The sequence below is a fragment of the Pezoporus flaviventris genome, unplaced genomic scaffold (assembly GCF_033815535.1).
Source record: "Pezoporus flaviventris isolate CSIRO_AGI_PZ_B2104156 unplaced genomic scaffold, CSIRO_AGI_Pfla_v1 ptg000015l, whole genome shotgun sequence".
NCBI lineage: Eukaryota > Metazoa > Chordata > Aves > Psittaciformes > Psittacidae > Pezoporus > Pezoporus flaviventris.
The window spans coordinates 41,385,940-41,407,211 of NW_026892563.1; the positions used below are offsets into that span (position 1 = coordinate 41,385,940).

Below are 21,272 nucleotides of genomic sequence, written 5' to 3' on the forward strand. Positions count from 1 at the left end.
TCTTTCCGATAGCTTCATTATTAAGAGTAACATAAACTTTTGCTTTCCAAAGGTAACTGACAGATTTTTTAATGAGACTGAGGCAGAAGAAAGTCCAGAGGGACATTGCCCCTATGTCCTGCTGACATCTGGAAAATCTACCAGGAGGGAGAGACAGCTGCTCGTGCCTCATTGGTCTGGAGCCAGTTCCAGGTGCCTGCCAAGTGTTTTGGTATCTGTGGGTTGAAAGAACTGTATTAGGGGAAGTTATTTTTACTATTGCAAGAAACTTTCATGAGCGTAAGGGCTTTTATTCTGTTTCTTACAGTAGTTTTCTTGCATATTGATGCCAAGCCATTAAATATTCTCTCTTTTCTTTTCTAATACCATAGTTCTGCAATATGCACTAATTTATACAGTGCTCCCTAACAGGGGTCCCAGTAGACTTCACTCACAGCTGTTCTACAAACCAAATGCACGGAACATAAATCTTCCTTTCCTCACATGAGCATTAGCAAGGCAGGCTCTTAGCGCAATCTGTTCATCAGCACCCTAGTTTCCTTGGAATGTTCAATATCTTAGCTAATGTTTATTAATTAAGCAATAAGACACGACAGACTCTGCAGCAGCCCTAATTAATGGACACCTCTGGTGCGTGCCACACATCTAAGAAGTGCATTAATCAGTATCAACACAGGTCGGAAGTGACTTCCCACAATAATAAAATGGTTATTTACTTAAACAAGAACATTCCTCAACGTCAGTAACAGTTTTAAACCTCTACATTATACTGTATACAGTACTAAAAAATTTACAAGAGGCATCTTCAAATCCAGTTCCCTAAAGTTCAGCTTCCAAATCCCTGCTTAGGAACATAAAGAGAGGACACTAGATCTGCAGAGGTGTTGAGTCTCTGTGGCTTGCACTGACCCAATGGGTACTTGTGAACAGTTGTAGTCTCTCAAAATGACTGGGCTTATTTAGGTGGCAAGGATTAATTTAACACTTCACATCAGCTTGGACTCTGTGTTACCTGTGCAGGCTTCTTGTGATTGCATTGCTGCGACTGAGAGATAAGTCATAGAAGCATAGAATCCACAAGAGACTCTTGGCAGAGGTAGCTCAGCCCTGGTCTTCATCTGACTGAAGATATGTTCACATGACATACAGGCACAGCGTTGAACTGGCCCTCCCGGGCATTGCTTCCCTTTGGGTAGGGGTGGGCATATCACTGGCTTCTATGTTATGCACGTAAGAAATGAACGTTTAACTGTCAGCCACTCAGGACATCACTTAGCTACGGTCTAAAAAAGTGAACTGATTTCCTGAAGTTGGTTAATTAGAAAAGCAGTTTGTAAAATGGAATGTGGAAAACCAGATCTGGCTCTGTGGAGTTCATGGAGTACTGGAAAACCAGGCCTTTACAAAACGCCACCCAATTTAATAAGCACTTCATTGCCAGCTAGAGAAGAGTTTCACTGTGATCAAAACACAGCAAGTGTAGTAATGGTAATGGTGCTATTTTTCTGTAGCAGAACCTCTGACTGTACTTTTGTACTTACTAACTGTTGTTTGCACAACGTGTCCTTTATGAATCTGTTTAGTGCCTGCCCCTCTCTGTTATTTCCCTGCCCACATGTACAGTATCAATGACCTTTGGGAAAGCCCTATTATTTCCACAAAATAAGTTCATGTGAATTCAGGGTAATTTATTCTACTAAAGGAAATGTCCTGATACGCAGCAAAGTAAGCTTTACAATATGTCTGATAACTTCCAATTTCCCAGGAACACTTAGAGTCACAAAATTTAGAGGCTCACAGGTGCTCACTGTTAACATTTGGGCACTGAAAGCCTGGGGAGAAGGCTCCAGAGAAAAGGAATCCTTTGTTCTGTGTGTTGCTGAACTTCAAGGAAAGCCCCTAGGAGTCAGCATCGTAGCATAAACAGCATCCATATTGCTCTCATCATTATTCTGTATTAACAGATATTTCTATTTTGGATGTAGGCCTCATTACATATTGCTATCTTCATTCTTCAGCAGAATATTTAATATACTTTGAATAAAGCGGTCACTTTATGAATTCTTATGGCTGGCCTTGAATAGATACGTCCTAAGGTCTATAGAGGGGAAGAGGACAGGCAAAAGCCAGCCTCAGAAGAGGGGAGAAGCAGCTGGAATGAAGGTCTGTGTTGTTACTACTCTCACCTGGTGACTTGGATTCTCTGTGAGGGTCCTACCACTCATCCAAACCCTCTTTCCAGGAGGTGAATAGTGGGGGCAAATGGACTTGATTGTAAATCTCTCTCTCCACCCATTCCCTGTGGTAACAGCAGTGGGACAGTCAAGAGGTGGGCTGGTAACAGAGCCACTGAGAGGAGAAGGATTGTAACTACTGAAGCAAAATAGATGATGGCAGTGGGGTTCCTCGTAGTGAGTTGACCCACCACCAGGTGAAATCACTCACAACTGGAACAGAGACTGAAAGTCCCTGTGTTGTAGCACAAGGTTGCAAGACAATGGAACATGATGACTGGTGGGCTGACCCTGGCTGGACACCAGGTGCCCACCAAAGCCGCTCTATCACTCACCTCCTCAGCTGGACAGAGGAGAGAAAATACAACAAAAGGCTTGTGGATCAAGATAAGGACTAGAAGAGATCTCTAAAAATCAACCATGAACGGGGTGTTGCAGAGGGAGTGGAGAAATGAAATACCAATTACACGGTGAGGAAAACCAGGCAAAAACTACCGCCCACAATGTGCTCAGAGGATGTGCCACTGCCAACTGACAGGGGCAACAGCAGAAAGGACTGTGAGCCAGATACTGCATTTATGACAGTGCAGTCCCTCAAGCAGGCAGTGCTAATGGGCATGGAAGGGAAGAGTAGCTGCCCAAGTGAGCCTGTTCTGTAAAGCTGTACTTGTGACTCGGGGAGCGTTGAGTGGTCAAGTTGGTGCCTGCTGGGGCTCAAAGTGATAACCCTGAAATCCCAGCAGAACATAAGACAACGCTTTTCTGTTCTGCACGTGACCGAACACTGGCACAGACTGCCCAGAAGTTGTAGTCCCCATCCTTGGACAGCCCTGAGCAAACTGCTTTAGCTGACCCTGCTTGAGCAGGGGGCTGGACCAGACAGACTTGAAAGGTCCCTCAGCCTCAGCTCTTGTGGGATTTGCTAGTTTCTTTTTTGTCAGCTTCTTGTTCTGTTCAATCTCCCATTGAAGAAGGCTCACAGTGAACCTAACCATTGCATCTATTACTTTGGGAAGGCAGGGAATTTGAGTCTCTATGTGCATTTTGATATAAAGTGCATTCCATGCAATGCAAAGTAATTGGGTTTTGCAAGAGCATACTAATGATGAACAGGCTGATGCTGCCATTGCTGTGTTCAGCTTTGCTTCTGGATGGAAGATCAGCTCAAGAATACCACCCTCTGCTGTTGCAAGGCTGAAGCAATGTTTCAGCTCCTTAGCAATCAGTTCCTAAACACCGTATCATAGAATAGTTAGGGTTGGAAGGGACCTAAAAGATCATCTAGTTCCTATCAGAAAAGGCAGATGCACCTTCCACTAGAGCAGGTTGCTCCAAGCCCCATCCAAACAGGCCTTGAACACTGCCAGGGATGGGGCAGCCACAACTTCTCTTGGCAACACATACCAGTGTCTCACCACCCTCATAGTAAAGAATTTCTTCCTAATACCTTTTCTAAATCTGCCCTCTTTGAGCTTAAAGCCATTCCCCCTTATCCTATCCCTATATCCCCTTGTAAAAAGCCTCTCAGTTATACAATTATGATATTCTGTAGCATGCAGCATGCTACAGTTGTGATGACAGTAACGCACTGTTTCTTCAACTTAGAGACAAGATGTGGCAGGAACTGAGACATTCAGGTCTCAGACACGCTTCTGAAATGTCCATGGATTACCAAAGTTGCTTGATACACGTGGAAGTCAGAGTAAAGGGATACCTGGACTAACTACCTGGAAATGGCAGCCTGAGGCTGGATAAAGCCTGATCTGATTAGCATTCAGTGTCAGTGCTGGCAAATAAGGGAGAACAGAAACTAAGAGAGCAACAGAAAGATGAAGGGTTACTGCTTCCTACCTGTACTTCAGACTCTCCTCCCTAATGAACCACTACAGTGCTTGCAGGCTGCTCAGGAGGTGGCTCAGTGATGAGAGGTATTGCTGCGGTACTGGGTGGTATCAGGGAGCTTGTGGGGCATGTGGATGCCCATCACATCAGAGCCGGGCTCCAATCCCCCTTCCCTCCTTCAGTGGAGGTAAGAAGAGTATGAAGGATGGTAGGACACCTCCCAGCCTGTCATGAAGGGGAGTAACTGGCCAGCAAGGTCTTACAACGTGGCTTTTTAGGGAGAATAACAGCAGTTTGCCTTAAATTGGTGTTTGCAAGCTGTGGCAGTTCAGGAGCTGGTAAGTGGCTCTCAGTTCAGGCAAAGTACTGAGGCTTGGGTATTCATATTTTCAGCTGGCGTCTGCTTGCTCATTCTGTGTTATTAACTTCAAATCCATTGGCCCACTTCAATCAAATCAAACAAGTTGTGCAAGAATCAGCAGCTAGGCAGAGGCATAAAATTCGCTGTAGGACACAGAGAGAAATCTATACATAGATGATTTCATACTGTGCCCCAGGGAAAAGAAAAACCAAGCTTAATTCAGTAATCTAAGCTTAGGTGTCTAATTTTAGACTCCCTTGAGTATCCTCTCTGGCCTTCAGTTGTTGCTCCAGAAGAACTCGGGTCTCCTGCATGTCCTGTGTCAGCCAAATGTGGAGATCTTCATTACTCTCGGGTATCTTGAATGCCAACAGATTGCTAGCTGTGGGAAACAGAACTGAGCCTCCTGGGCTTATCTGCTTATTTGCAGTAGATCCGTGATGTGTTTATAGTTCAGGTAGTACCAAAATAATGTCTCCACTGAAGAGAAAAAGTCTATTTCATCTCAGTAGTTGCTTGGTCTTTAGATGGGCATCCAGCCACCGCTGCCTGGTCAATCAACAGAGGCATAGCTCAAAACCAGGCCCAGTATGTATCATCCCATACCTGGTATTAAGGAGCACTGCAGGGAGCTGGGCTGCTGGCAGGTAGATGTGTGGAGAGAGGATGGAGGCTGTAGGCATTGTCAGGGGAGAGTGATCTACAGGACAGTTGGTCTAATTCCAAAGGGTGAACTCACAAGAGAAATGCTGGAAATTAGTTAGGATTATGGTACTGGTGAAGCTGTAAAGTACAAATCCAAAGGAAGTAAGGATTTGTTAGTTCTGCTAGTCTTTTCTTTTAGGTAGTTCTAGTTAGTTTTTTTCCTTTTCTTCCTGAAACACTCTGAAATGATGTTTTCTAAATGAAAATCTCTCTTAGATCCTTATCCCCAAATGATTGATCAGCCTTAACAAGCAACCAGACTTGAACAGTTATTCAGGCAGCTGAATAACTTAGCAACAATATAAAAACAGCTGTCTGGGAAAAGTCTTGTCAACTCTTCAGAACCAATGCAGAGGTATTCTAGGCACACCTGTGAAAAAGGTTAAGATGGGTTGGCTTATATTCCACATTTTGATATAGAGATTGATGGCCGGTGTGAAGATTGAATATAGCAGTTTGAGCTGTCATACGGATCTATTAAACAAGAGGCTGAGTGAAAATCTAAATTGTTCTGGAGAAAAAGCCATTTCCCCTTTCCCATGTCTCATTTCTAGCCTTCAATTTTGATGGAAGCAGCGTTTTTTAATTGGGAGGGCTTATTTGGCCTTTCTCAAAAATAAAGCAGAGGAAAATATGACATTGTTATGAGGGAGGATTACATCCTGCACTGTGGTTAAGCCTATGTGTAGTTTTTAAGGTAAACTGAATGCATTTAATTCTTAGAAATGAGAATCAGCAAATACATAGAATCACAGAACAGTTAGGGTTGGAAAGGACCTTAAGATCATGCAGTTCCAACCCCCTTGCCATGGGCAGGGACACCTCACACTAAACCATGTCACCCAAGGCTCTGTCCAACCTGCCCTTGAACACTGCCAGGGATGGAGCATTCACAGCTTCCCTGGGCAACCCATTCCAGTGCCTCACCACCCATACAGGAAAGAATTTCCTCCTTATATCCAATCTAAACTTCCCCTGTTTAAGTTTTAACCCATCACCCCTTGTCCTGTCACTGCAGTCCCTAATGAAGAGTCCCTCCCCAGCATCCTTATAAGCTCCCTTCAGACACTGGAAGCTGCTGTGAGGTCTCCACGCAGCCTTCTCTTCTCCAGGCTGAACAGCCCCATCTTTTTCAGCCTGTCTCATGGCAGCTTAACTCTTCTAGACTTTAACCACGTTTGTCCACTGAAGGGTACTGTCAGACTATATTGGAGATAATGGGCCCATTTACAGTTCCAGTATTCCCTCAAATTTTGATTGATAGCTTTACTGGAACCTGCATCAACTTGCTTATCTGATGCCGATTTCCAGGGATTTGGATGAAAGCCACATACAGCCACCATTAAACCTGGCATGCTGACTATGACTTTTTGTAATATGTCTTTAATCCATGGGAGGAAGCTAGTCAAGGTTTTAGTTATAGAGGGCCAAGTCTTCAGGTTGCATGAATTAACTGTCACACTGAAGTTGACAGAGTTATGCTGATTTAAGTAAGTTGAGGTTCCAGCCTAGACAGTGAATGAGAAAGCAAAGCAGGGCAGGGAGTGACAATCAGTTTCAAGGAACCTTTCAAAAACTTGCCGATTAGCCCGAGGCAGTACTTACATCCTGGTTGGACATCTCCCAGTATGGTCTCTCACCGTAGGACATCACCTCCCACATTACAATCCCATAGCTCCACGCGTCACTTGCTGAAGAGAACTTCCTGTAAGCTATAGCTTCAGGAGCAGTCCATCGTATGGGGATTTTTCCGCCCTGGAAAATATGTTGCAAACTTGTCAGTATGGCTGGAATACAGAATAGCACGTGTTTAAATGGAGAAAAAAAACAACCTGGGTGCTGAGATTTGACGTTCTCTCTTCTGTCAATTTGCCTTGTCAGTTTGCTCCAAGTGGAAAGGAAGAAATACACCTCTAGAATTTAATAAAAATTCATTTTTCTTTGTAGCCTAATTCACCAAAAGCAGCACTTTGTGAAAACAAAACTCAGTTCAAAGAACAGAAAGCATTTAAGATGATTCATGCTTCTTTAGTCACATAATTAGAGCATGCCTTTTGATTTAAAACATCTGAAGCCTGAAATTCCTAGGACACTGACATTAAAACTCTTTCCTTAAATGAAAGAAACATCTATTGCAAAATGGAACAACAAAAGCACTTAATACAATTGCATAATCAGAAAGGAAACTATAGGCTTTCTGTTGTTCTTGCTTTAGATAATCTCATTTCTGTTGTGCATTTAAATAACCAGGCAAGTAGCGAACCAAGTGTGTGTCTCATACGTGTTTCCTTGGGATATTGAATAGCTTCGTTCTGCAGGTTTCAACTTAAAATCCGAGTACTACCATGCACAAAAAACAACCAGCCAAAGGTAAGAATTCCATCAGCAAACCTGACTTACTCTTTACCACAAGATGCAGAACTTTTCTGATATTAGTAATTTAAACCATTCGACCTCTTCCGTTCTCCCACAAATAGCTTACACACAAAACCCACTTCTGCATTGTATTTCTTCTCACATAGAATTATCTTTTCGAAAGTACAGTTTTCTTTCCAAAACTACATTTATTATCATTCTCCATTTAACTCAAAAGTAGATATAAAGAGCAGTACGCTTAAGGTGCCACTAGATGGTAGAAGGAGGCAGTCAGCAGTAGTTCCTTTCAACAAGCAGTAATAGATTCTGCTCAGCGTTATAATTGTATTTCTGACAAACAAAAGCAGAAATGAACTAGAACATCCACTTGGCAATCAAACAGAAGCCACAGTTAAAAACAAGTATGTAAATGGCCCTTAATTTGCTTTGAATAAAGAATTGTCTGCGAGTTGTTGAGGCCCGCCTTCAACTGCCTGAGAGGATGCTTGTTTTACTAAGAGAGTGCTCAAAAGCAAAGCTGTCTGTGTTGATGTGCCAGTAAGCTGAATTCTCATCCCCAAGTCTCACCTGCTGATGAAAAACCTATGGTTAACATTTATGTTGTGTGGTTAACGTTTATGTTTTATGGTTAACATTTATATTGTATGGTAGTTATGACAGTAGCCAAGATATCCTTTGTAGGATGGTACATATTTTGCAGCTGCTTTTTAAAACCTTTGCTTGCTCAGCTGTAGTTGGAGTCAGTGGCAAGCCACTTACTGATTTCTGCAGTAGCAATGTCTGTTACTATAATCAAGGTATTACAATAATCAGTAATAGGAAATATATTTTCAGCTACTCTAAGCCTTATGTGTTCTTTTATTATGCATGAGCAGCTATTACTACTGTTCAGTCTCATAGATCTCTTAAGTATTAAGTTTATTTACAGTATTAAAGAATACTGTATTTTAGCCAAAGCACCTCCCCTACCTGCTTTTAACTCAATAACCTGGTGGTCAGACCACTCCTGTGAGGTGCAAAGGACTTCACACCCCACCTGCTGCTGCCTCTGAGCCTGCCCTTGCCAGCACTGCAGGACGCTACCGGTCCCTTCCTAGTAGAGCTCTTCCACTTGGGAAGCCATTACAAATGCTTTGGGTACGAGAATGAAGACAGGGTGACAAAGGAGTTCTGTGAGCAGACATTCTCCAAGGAAAGACCAGCCTAATCCTGTCTCCTCCCCAGGAAACAGTTAAACCTTCCAACAGATTGGATAAGAGTGTTTTGTGTTTGATCTCACAGTCTGGTGACAACAGTGTTTTGGTGGGACATGTGAGTCCAAGCTTCCTGAGGCAGTGGAAGATGTAGATATTCAGTGCCCCAAATGTACACTACACACCGAGCTGTACAACCAAAAGGATTTGTCCTGTGAGAAGCAGAACGTTTTAGGGTGTAAGTGCAAAGTATAGTTCAAAATACTGCTTCACACCACAGAGTTATGGGCCTTATCCTTTTAACTGGACTGGGCTCAGTCCTTTAGTTTTAAGCGTTTTATTGTCAAATGTATGTAATTCCACCCTTAGATCCCTGGCTTCTGCAGCTTTTTGGGGACATTTTCCTAGCCAAAGTCACAGGTAGGAATTTAACTCCTTTGGACCTGGGCACATGCACTTTTAGAAAGGTAAGCAACAGTCACGACAATCTGTATCACAAGAGACATTGCCCAGACAACCCTCAATGCCCTTCCTCACCAGCAGCATATAGGTCCTGTCTGTTAAATGATGTAGAATGTGAGACACCTGTTCCAGCACAGGAGTTCACTGCCTTAACCTTGCCTTACAAAGCAATCCCCTTGATGCCTTTGGCTTCATGTCTACTCAAGATACTTTTTGGAATGCTAAAGCATTTGAGGGAGCATGCAAAAATATCTTATTACAGAACTCAGGAGGTGACAGGAATGGTTGTGTTAATGCAAGACTTTGTTTATCAAGACAAACTGATGAATCAACAGGTTTACTATGAGCCCGATTTCTAATTTGTAGTGGTTTTTTAATAATTTATTTTTTTTTTCAATATTAATGAAAACTTATTACATTAATAATTAAATACGTGTAGGGAAAACATAAATCTATACATGCAAATAAAGTGCATTTGGATATTTATAGATTTTACTTCTAATGTCTATAAAATAATAGGAAAATTATTTTTTAAAGTGTGTCCTTTTCGTAAATCTGATTATGCACTCCCAAATTACACTCAAAAAGAAGCAACACCTTGAACAGCATTTGCAGCTAACTTTGTGACTACTGGCTAAATATAAATGAGTTTTAAAGAACCTGATTAGACTACGTCTCGTTTCATGACACAGCTTTACTAATCCCTATTGGACTGAAACAGTAGTGGCTCCTTGAGTGTGAAAATGAGAATGGAGAACAGAGTCTTACCAAAATTCAAGGCAGTTCCTGTTCAAGGGCATGTGTTCAGTGCTGTAATGTAAAATAAGCATCTTTTGTGCTGGCTGTAATGACAAAGTGAAGCAAAGCCTCTAAAATTTTCACAGTGGATTCATCTTGTGCATGAAGATGTTATATTCATAAAAATGTAAATCTCAGTACTTAATTATGTTTGCAGAATATCTTTCCATGCTAAAAGAAACCGCTTTATTTATTTGAAAGCCATTCAAAAGGAGGAGATTCCAGTATGACTACCGTAAGAGATCTATATGACTGAACAGTAGCAACAGCTGCTCATGCATAATAAAAGAACACATAAGGTTTAGTGTAGCTGAAAATATATTTCCTGTTTCTGATTAGAGTAATAACCAGTGTTACTGATATTGGACACGTCTTCTTGCATTTTGATCTAACTGGGAAAATAATAAATGCAATTCTTACTGTTTACACAATGTCCCACCTTCAAATTAAGATAATTTAAAAATAACCTACTTTTTTCTATTGTAGCAATGGAATCTGTCACAGCTCCCTGTATCAGAAAGCCCTTAAGGCAAGCCTGTTGTGCTTTTAGGTTATTCTTTCTCTTTCGGGAGGGCAGGGGGAAGGGGCATAAGGGGTGTTAGGAACCCAATTATATTTCTGTCTCATCTCATGCATTAATATCAGTGATAAGCTAATTTTATTTTCACACAGTAAAAGAACCCTAACAGTGCTATTCAAATAATTGGAATTCAATCCTTTTTTCCCCTATGCTGCCAGCTGAATACTGTCCATCTCCTGGTTTTTTTCTTGATTGTAATTTAATAAGCAATTTTACTATGCAGTCTCAAGACTCCCCTTGGAATTAGATGAGGCTCACATTGCTTAGCTTGTAGAACTGTTTAGAGATCAGCCCCTGAAATGAAATTCACCCCTCGCTCACCCATGCCCACACCTACATAAGCTCACTTTCCCTACAGAGTTGGCAACAGCACAGTTTGCCACACATTTAAAGACAGAATGGGAACTACAAGCTGCAGAATGCATCACTCTTTACCTCAAGCTATGCGTAAGAGAGAGACAGACACCCTAAAATGCTGTCTCTTCTTTAAGCTTACAACAACAAAAGCGGTTGTGATCTGGTATGTGAAAAGACCCTGGTGAGGCAACCGACAGACTGCCATGTATTGTCCACAAGCACGTTTTTGATTTGATCTCATTTGATTTTTTGTTGAATGTTACACATTAGACATCTTTTTAAACCCAAGAAATGTTAACAGTTTCTTTAATCAAATATTTAAATACAGTTTAAAACTCCACCAGAACAATGTAAGTGGCAGCTAAGGCCCCATTATTCCACCAAGGTGAAGGTCAGGATGTATCAGCACTATCAAAATGCATGATGTGAAAAATGGCAGAGGAAGCACAGAAGCAAAGAAGGAAGCCTGTTAAACGCCCAGAACTTTTGGCATGCCGTGCTAGCTAATTAAAGTGAGGAGTGCTACCACTGAGAACCTCAGATAGAAAACTGAAGGTAAGATGTGTGGATGTGCCAAGACAGTGATGCACGTAAGCAGCCAGAATCAAACACAGCGCATCAGACCCGCGATGCCCTCGAACTAGCAGCGATGTGAAACAATGCCTTTTTCTGTTGAAAAGCCTGTTCTGTATTTTCTTTGAATGACAGACACTGCAGAGGGACTGTCACAGAGCTGGCTGCGGTTTTACTAAATGCCGAGGTGCAAACCCATCGGTTCCAGGTGTACAGACATCTAGAACTGTCTATTTCTAGGACAAAAGCTACTGAACTATGTGCACCATTAGTCTAGTCTGGCACAGTAATTCCTATGCATCTGTCAGTATTTCTTTATGTATGATGTTACTGAATCGTGCAATAATTTTCCATGACAGAAGTGTATCTGTCTTTTTCTTCACCCCAAATGACAGAAATAGGGGGAGAAAAACAGAACTTCAGAGTGAAGAGAGACAAAAGTAATGAGAGAGATTAGTTTTAAATATTGTACATAATTCATCTTTCTGTACAAAAAGCCTTATGCCACTCTCCTGGGTTGAAGTTTTTATTTGAGCATATGAATCAATTTTTTTTCATGTACAAAGTTAAAAATAGTCAGAATTTACCATCCTGAAATCATAATTTAGAATTATTCAGTATTATCAACAGTCTTCTCTAGTGTCTATTGGAACATCAGAAAAACTAATGGTAAGATAACAAAACAGCTCTGAAAAGGCATTTTGGAATTGGCTCTCATTAGGCCAAATTCCAGTCAGTTACACCAGTCTTTCATCTCCCTCAGAACTGAAATGAGCAAAACCCCCTCATTTTCAAAAACACTGGATTTACTTTTAACCTCTGGGGAAACATCCATTTTCTTCAACGTATTCTGATTAACAGTGCTAAAGTTAACTATGTGCAACTTGATTCTTTCCCCCTAAATTAACTATCCAGTTTTTCAGAACATATTATTTATGATTTTAAGAATAAGTCAATTTTAGTAAATGTTAACCCCAGTAGTACACATCTATCTGTGTTTTCCAAAAGGGGGAAAGCTCTCACTTTGTCTTCCTCAAGATCATCAGTAAGATGCATGGAGTAGTGGTATGCATAAGCAGAAAACCTCCAGAAAGACATCTATACCCTACCCTATCGTCTTTTTGTAAAAAATAAAGAATTAAAATATTAAATTAGTGTTCCAAACACTGAAGAATTATGAAATCAGGACTGCTCTTTAAAACAGCTGGGATTCTTATTAGTACTGGCAGTAGTATTTCCTTTGAAACAAAGCACTTCAGCATGCAGCCCCTTACCTGTTCTGAGGCACTGATCTTCACTTGGATTGGAAGATAAGTCTGAAAAACGCATAGCTTTGACCCTCAGAATACATGTAAGTGAAAAGGCAGTGAATATTTCTGACCACTTACATCTGTCCTGCAGTCATGTTTTCTTGAGAGCTCAATTTAAAGAGCTTTAGGCAATGACAAAGATACAGTAAATTACCACATACAAGTGGTTGATACCATTTTCTCTTGTTTGTGTAACTAACTGGACCACAGACATCTTTTCTTGTTAGCCACGATGCTTTTTTCTCCAAGGTCCTCATTGAAAGACCTGAGGTTTTTACCCATTTATTTTAAGAACATATGTTTCTTTCGTTTTTAAATGAACAAAGTAGTTCATTCCAGAGATCGAGCAAAAGGGGTCCATGTTTGAAGAGGGGAAGGGATCTCACTCTTCCAGAGTCGAAAGCTCAGTTGAAAGCATTTTTTAGAAGAGGAAGAGGAGAGAAAGTAAAAAGGAAGAAGAGAAGGAATAAAAGAGATTTTAAAAAGATTCAGCTTTCAGAAGTTAACTAGTTTACACGTCAGCACAAACAACTAGAGCTGTCAGAGAGCAGCAAGAGCAGGGCTGCTCCCCACAGACAGGGGAGCCATGGCTGGCCACCATGGAGCCTAGGCAATGACATCGTGGACAGGCTGAACCCCCTGTGTCTGGGGGGCATGAACAGGGCAAGATGCTGATGACAGTGGGCACCACAGACAGTCCTGTGAGCATCGGTTGAAGGCAAGGAAGCAAGCAAAGGTGAAGCAAGCAAACCCAAACAAATTCAATCCAACAGGGCTGGGGCTGGCCAGCTGCAATGTCACTGGAGCAGGGATTGATGGCCCCAGGATGAGCTAAAATAGGGTGCTGGGCTTGTGGGCAGGGGTGGGGTGAAGTCTCAGGGGAGGCCAGGCAGGGGTATAAGGACTGGTCCTCAGAGCCCTGGTAAGAACTAGACAGTTGTGCAAAGACAAATAAACATGAGCATTTTTCAGAACCTCTTTAAGAGATAATGGTGAGACTGGTGGGGCCAAAGAGTTGCACAACATGGTAGAGAGTGGGACTTTGCATTCGCTAGGATTAAGAATGCACCGGTGAATTTTACAGTATTGGGTGCTTGGCCCTCAATCACAGAGAAATCCTTTCCTTTTCTGAAATTAAATATCAGAACCATGCATCTCTACCAAATCCAGTTCAGAAACTATAGCACTACTTGACAGTAATGATTGGAAAAAAAATGTCATTTTTCTTGAAACTAATATTTCTGGCAAGGATCTATCTCCTTTCAAGAGCATCAATTTCAAGCTATCTGCCAGCTGTGTCAGCACAGCTCACATTACAACCGTAACCAATTTCTTGAAAGTAACTCCAACGGAGTCCTTCCATCTGCACATCTTGAGCCTATCTGCTTTGCTTACACAAGTAGCCCTACTGAAGGAAGTGAAAAGGATTTGTTCCGAGATGCTTATTTGAAGGATACCTTACATCGCACAACTCTGTAACACTGGAATTCACACCCAAGTCCATGCTTACAGTAGAACTGGGTTACTGAATACAAATATATCTCTAAACCCAAGTAATTTAAATTGAAAAAGAAAAGATGCTACTTGACACTACGCTTTCTTACAAGCATCAACAAAGACTTGTCTCTGAAACAATGCCCCTGACTTGCCCAGAGCTTCAAGAAGTGTTTATTATTGGATCAAAGTAAACCGGTACCACTCGCTGCTTGAGCACTTCATGTCATTAACTACCATTAACGATTTCACAGCTAGTGATTTCCACATGCATAGCTCACTGACATGCACAACAAACAGCTCCTATGTTTCAAGCAGCCTCTTTCTGTGCTGCCATAATGGCCGGATCATTCACACTCTACTGCCTTGCCATAATTCCTTCCACACCATACAATTTGAAGTGGCCAATAAAAACTCAGGTGCATATGGAAACTTGAACATTGAAGACAAAGTGAAATGGGTTCAAATGCAAAATTAACACCATATAGGCTACAGTACTGTGTCCAGTATAAATTTTCATATTCCATTCTTTGGGATGCTGTACTAGAGAGAACGCACAGGAACCTAGCACTGAATTCACATACAGATTTCTCTGGCGTACACTAGATTCTATTTATATCAGGCTTCTTTAAAACTTTATTCTAGAGACAAGTCAGAAACATCACAAAAATCAGGGTTTTCTTTTGAGAGTTACAGTGCCACACACAGATACACAAATGATCAGAATTATTATGAGGCTGAGCTATTCTGCAAGTATCACTGCTTTAGTTTTCATCCCAGCTGCATCAGGAAGTGCAGAGGAGAATTAATATCTCATTAACTGATGAATTAAATGTTCTGCTTTTCATTTCTGTAAGGTCTCTTTTTCATTTCATCTTGAAGGAGTTTGCTGGTTATTTAAGTTTCAGTCAACTTATGGATAAGCAGCTGGTCAAAAGATAGGAAACAAACAGTCAGAAAGAAAAGGTCAGTTTTTGGAGTGGCATCCCCCTGGGACCAGTGCTCATGTCCTCCTGGCAACGTGTGTAGAATCTACAATACAGGCTGCATGGCAAAGAGGTGAAATTGTGCTAACAAGCCAAAGGTATTCATGGTAGTGAGATGACTGACCACAAAAATTAGCCAAAGACTCTTATGATACTGAGTTGCCAAGTTATAAAACATCACAAGATTCAGTGTCAGTGATGCACACAGAATAAAATGCTCCTAACTTTACATAAAAACCTAATAGGACTCTGTACAAAACTAGTGCTTTTTAAGACAGATCTTGTGGTTGTAACAGATAGATGGCTCTGTAACGCTATCAACTCTGTGGTCAAAAGCAGACTAAAGGGAAAAAAAAACAACAGATGAAATAATAGAAATAATCAGAAAAACTAAGCAGCATGGCACTGTTAAAACCTACGATATTCCTGCATTTTGCTTACTCATTGCAGTCTTGATCCCCTGTCCCCCCCCATTGAAATTAACAGACTTGTACAAAAAGGGTGTTCAAGGGTACAGAATAAAAGACAAAAGATTTCTATGCCACCCTGAACCCAGTGCAATTCACTACTTGCTTGCGTTTTAGAGATACACTTCTGAGCTCACCAGCCTTGCAGCTGTCTGAGTCTGATGACTATTCCCTTCCTACAATCTCAGTTCACTTGCAGGTGAAATACAAACAGGTAGTATAATAGCGTAGAGTGGAAAAAAGTGGAGGGTGAACCCGTCCTCAACCTTTTGGGGGAAAGTTAAAGAAAAGGAAAATGTTAAATTTAAAGAAAGGCACTGACGTGAGGTGTTCTTTGATGTGAGACAGTATAATTGTAGATGGCTATCTGAAGGACCACAAGACATTTGTGTTTTGATTCTATGACTACTTTTCTATGGTTCTATACAGGACCCCAACGTTTATACTTACCCTTTATGACCAAACCCTTTGACAAAAGGAAATTAATAGTTCTACTGTTAGTAAGTTTTAGCTACAGAAAAAGGAGCAAGTACTAAGGAGATAAACTGGCAGACTTAGCTGTGTAAAAATACTGCCCTAAGATAGTGAGGGCTGGCTGCTGGGTGAGTGTGTAAAGGTCTTATGTTGGCTCCATGGAGGGATGACACTATCTTGTAAATAGTTTGGTCTTCTGTCTTTCATCAGCAATAAATGCTTTCACTTGGGAGAAAAAAGGGAACAGTATTCCCGGATTGTTGGGAAGCATGCAGGTTTCATGTCTCTGAGACCTCATGCTGCATAAAAATTTTATGTACTGGAGGGGAGATGGCAGAACAGATGCTGATGAAGATGAAGCAGCTGAGTCCAAGGCCATGTGTCAAGAAGCATGACGGGGCCAAGGACCTGTCAAATACTGGGCACCATCTCCTGCCTTCCCATCTGAGGACAGGCTGGGACGAAGGCAGGGAACAGCTCTGCCGAGGCCAGGGTGGGCAGTGAGGCTCAGCAGAGGATGGTAACAGCCAGTAATGTTTCTCTGGGACCAAGTGCTGTCCTACTGGTTTTGCAAAGAAATGAAGTGACTGTCTTATCAGCCAACCCCCGGGCTAGGAGATTTGAACTGTTGGCAATTTCAAGAAGCATGGATGACAGAAAGGGAGAGGCAGGGAAGGCATCAAAGGCTAGATCAAATAATCTAAGTGTGGTGTCTGCTGTCCCTTCAGGTACTATCACCTGCTTGCTAGCTGTCACTGTAGAGAAGTGCCCCCCACTGCCTCATGACTGCTAGTCCTCTGCAGAGATCGCAGGTTTCCCCATGATATCTCAGAAGCCATTGGAATACTACTTGGAATCTACTTACAGGCAGCTGATCCCTTCCTGATTTCCCACATACTTAATGAAAAACAAAGCAAAGGAGAGAAATGACAGTATTTCTCCTGACAGAAATGATGTACGAACTCGGTGTGCAGCTAGAAGGTGGCTGCTTAGACTGCACAATGTCAGGGACAACACGCTGTCACCTGTCCAGCTGGCAAACTAGGCAAACATTGGGGCTACTGGGGAGATAGGTATAGGGATGAGAAGGGTCTTACGAGCAATTTGTTATTGTATGAGGCCACAGGGACATGGGAGGGATCTAACCTTTACCAGGGAAGTGAAACTGGTGGAGCACAGCAAGAAGCTAGAGGTACTGTGAAGGTGCCATGAGAAGACTCAGATCAGAGGCTACGCTATAGAGGCTGCAGAAGACAGCCTGAGAACGCGAAAATGCAGTTGATGTATGTAATGGAGTCCTAGAACATAGGCTTCATCAATTTGCTTCTTGTGAAATAAATTTTTCCCTATCTTCCGACTAAAGAAGGTATTCTGTTACAGTAGGAGTTATAATACAGTGCTATCACACCGTAACTGCACAAACACGCATGTAGCGTATCACCAAAGAAATGAACACGAGAGTAGTTTTCAGTCCAAGTTTGTGCTTCACACAAAGTTTCCCTGATATTTCTATTTGGTTTAGTGACATATTGGTATTGTCCATAGATCACTGCAGCATGGCAGAATGCAAATTGTTGAATAATAGCATAACCATCTGTTTGGTGATGAATCGTTTGGCACGGAAATGTGGTTGAGCCTTCCTGCAGATCCACGTTCAACTACATCTCTGTCGAATGTCTGCATAAAGGGCACTGAACGCCAAGCTAGTTTCTATTTCACTATCAGCAGCAGTTTACAGGATGAAGCACTGACTGATGCAATGGCAATGCCATTTTAATGTATAGCATTTATACAAGCGCAATGCTGGTTTACAGACACTGAGAATCTGCTTCTGACTAGTATTGCACTTCCTAGACTTTTGTACTTATTTTCTATATGTGGATATATTTTAATATATCCAGAATTGGGCATTTAATACATGCTGTGAATTGTGGCCCTGGGATACCTTTTGTCCCATGAGTTTGTTGACTTTACTGCTTGTATTCCCCAGATTGCATAAAGTTTTGAGTAATACCCTATTAATTATATTTTTCTCATGATGCATCACACTAAATCATCATCTGACTGATGATAATGTAATAGGAATAAAAGATTAACATAATTTATCATCCCTGTACCTTGCTCAGGGGATTATTTTACTTTATCATATAATATATTAGTTGTCTCTTCTGTGATATATTACAGTAAGATATCAACAGAAGGAAACTTTTTTATGCAGTAGTACTTGGATACTGTGGATATTGTACTTGGATACTTGGCTATTGGGAAAAATTTCTTCACTGAAAGAACTTTCAAGCACTGGAACAGGGTGCCCAGGGAAGTGGATGAGTCACCATCCCTGATGGTATTTAAAAGACATGCAGCTGTGGCACTTAAGGACATGGTTTAGTGATGGACTTGGCAGTGCTAGCATTATAGTTGAACTCTATGATCTTAAAGGTTTTTTACAACCTAAATGATTCTATTTAACAGTAGAGCCTATTACCTAGGGATGAACAGCTCTTGGGGTACTTTGTTTAACAGAATAGTGTAATACAAAGGTAAGAAGATACACGGCATAATGAGAGTTGTGACTGTTCACTGACATCAGGTTTGCCACTGGTGCTAGACCAGCTGTGGTTTATCCTGGAACAGTAATTTATCTGAATCGTTATAGACCCTCTAAAGCAGAGGTGACTTTTGTATTACCTTCATGAATTTACCAAAAAGCTTCAAAGTAGCTGAAACTTGTTTTGACAATTCAGAGTGCCTCTACAAATAAAAAAAATGCCAGTGTGCCTATCTCACTATAAAAATCTACCAGAATAATGAGGAGGTTTTGTGTTTAATATATCTATTTTAATTTAGAAATATGAATTTAGCAGATGTAGACTGGCAAATGACAGATCTTTTTTAACCACAAAATCACTGAGAAGCAGTGATTATTTAATAATTTTTAGCACTCAGGCTTAATGCAAATTAAACCTATGCATCTAGTTAAGTTGTGGCAAAGCTGGCTGAACTCCTGCATTCAGATACAGATGCAGGGCACTTGTGTTTGCATGGCCAGCTCCCATAATATAAGGGTGCAACTTCTACAGGAAGTTCCCTTTTGTGTTACAACGAAGCATATGCACTGACATTTTTCTTCTTCTCAATCATCTCTGTTCCATTTGCATACTGACAATAAATATATGCATATATGCTTATATATACAGGAAATGGATTTTCAAAGCTCTTCTGGTGGACAAGCAAAGCACCATGAATTCCAACAGACAGCTCCAGCACAGCTGTGCCTGCAGCATCTGAAGGTAAACTCTTTCAAGGAATAGCACTGGGTAAGAGAGAGTAAATCAAAACCATTCAGCAGAACTCAATGACATTTTAGGAAAAAGCATTTTTCTCCTTTGTCTGTAGAGAGATGACAATGTATTCTTTTGCTCCCCTTGATTTCTGATTATTACCTTGTATACTTACGGAAATTAAAGGCAACTGCATTTGGTATCACTCAAGTATGAAATTATGGAATACTAATACATGGTTTTGATTCCTTATTTTTAAGATCTGTGTAAAGTGCTAAAGCTCAAGCCAGAAATTCCGATCGCTTCAAGAGCCAGAATGCTAATGAAAACACCACCTATTTTGACACTCACAACAAAGTGGTGTATATTTTATAGTACTTGCATCCCTCCATTGCTCATTTCAGTGCAGACTCGAAAATTTCCAGACTGAACTGGTCCTTCTCAGTAATTCCCCACAACCCCCAGGGTCTGTTTAGTTCCAGTGAAAGAACTGAAGAAAGAACCTGAATCTTGCAAAGGATGGGTAACACGCATAAACCCGGTAAAACCAGCGGTATCAAGATGAAAAACTTGTCAGGTAAACACAGCTTCCACCTATTGTACCCCACCGAAACCAACTGAAAAGCAGCCACCATCCCTTATCAGCCACTTCCAGAACACTACTTAATTCATTCAAGGTACAGGAGAGCTCAGGAATTACAACCTCAAAAACGTCTTCCACTCATGATCTCGCCTCACAAGACTTCAGTTTGTCTAAATGAAGTTGTTGAGGGCATGCTCTCGGTCTTTGTAGCTCTCCTTTCCCATTTCACCCCCAGTCTGGAACTCAAACAAACAAACAAAGAAACCAAGAAGGAGGAAATACAAGTCTTCAACTTCTCATGGACATGTAGATTTAATGGAAGCAATGGGCCGACCAGTTTTTTCATGTGTATTGCTTTTTGCAATATACACAAACACTGCGTCCATGGGCTAAAGCCATGACATTTTATTGCACGTTTGGTCTTTTTAAAGTACTTCAAAAATCCATCAGTTGCTTTGAGATATTCAGCAGTGAACACGGGCAATCACTGCTGCATTAGAAGTGTCGACCAAAAATAAGCACGAGGATATTGAAATAGTTGTGCTTATTTTAGCATTTGAAGGTTGAAAAGCTTAGTGTTGAAACTGCCTTCTTTAGATTCATAGTAATCACAGCAAATGAACCATACAAAAAATCCTGACTCAGAAAAACAAGCTTGTTTTTGTACTGTTCCCCAGTTGTCCCCATAATTACATTAAAGCCTATAAAGCATTTGTTTGAGGTAAGCTGACCAATAACAATTTTTCCAAGCACTGTAACCAAATGAAGAAAGCTGTTTTTCACACTTCATATTTTATAAGTATTTCCAAAACCAAGAAGTGATTTTGCTCAAATTCATTAAACATTAAAATGGTGCAATAACACTGCTTAGCCATTTTGCTTTTCAAAGTGCTTTACAACTCATAACTAATTATTCTCATGGCAACCCTCTGAAGAAGATACTGTGTGCGTTTGACAGTAAGAAAAAACACAGAGGTTGAGGACTGTCAAATATGCTGAATACCTGCAACTCCCACTGGCAATAACTGGATTTCTAGTACTGAAAGCAGGCTGTAAATTATTTATGATAGGTAAACCTGTAAGGCAGAAGAGCACGAATCTCTGAGAGAAAGTTCCAGCTTATGCAGTTGTTGGTTTCCTGGGCTGTGCCTTCATCTCATGGCAGTGAGAAGAACACTTTACAGTGGATTTTGTAC

General features: G+C 41.1%; 1 protein-coding gene across 8 annotated transcripts in view; it reads right to left on the reverse strand.

Moving 5' to 3' along the window:
- The window catches only part of EPHA6 (EPH receptor A6), a 467,959-nt gene that overhangs the window by 8,821 nt on the left and 437,866 nt on the right, over nucleotides 1-21,272 (reverse strand). For all 8 annotated transcript variants that reach the window (XM_061454323.1, XM_061454327.1, XM_061454328.1 and 5 more), the window contains one exon: nucleotides 6,748-6,897. In XM_061454323.1, the coding sequence (XP_061310307.1) occupies nucleotides 6,748-6,897 (150 nt within the window). The remainder of the gene's footprint in view (nucleotides 1-6,747; nucleotides 6,898-21,272) is intronic.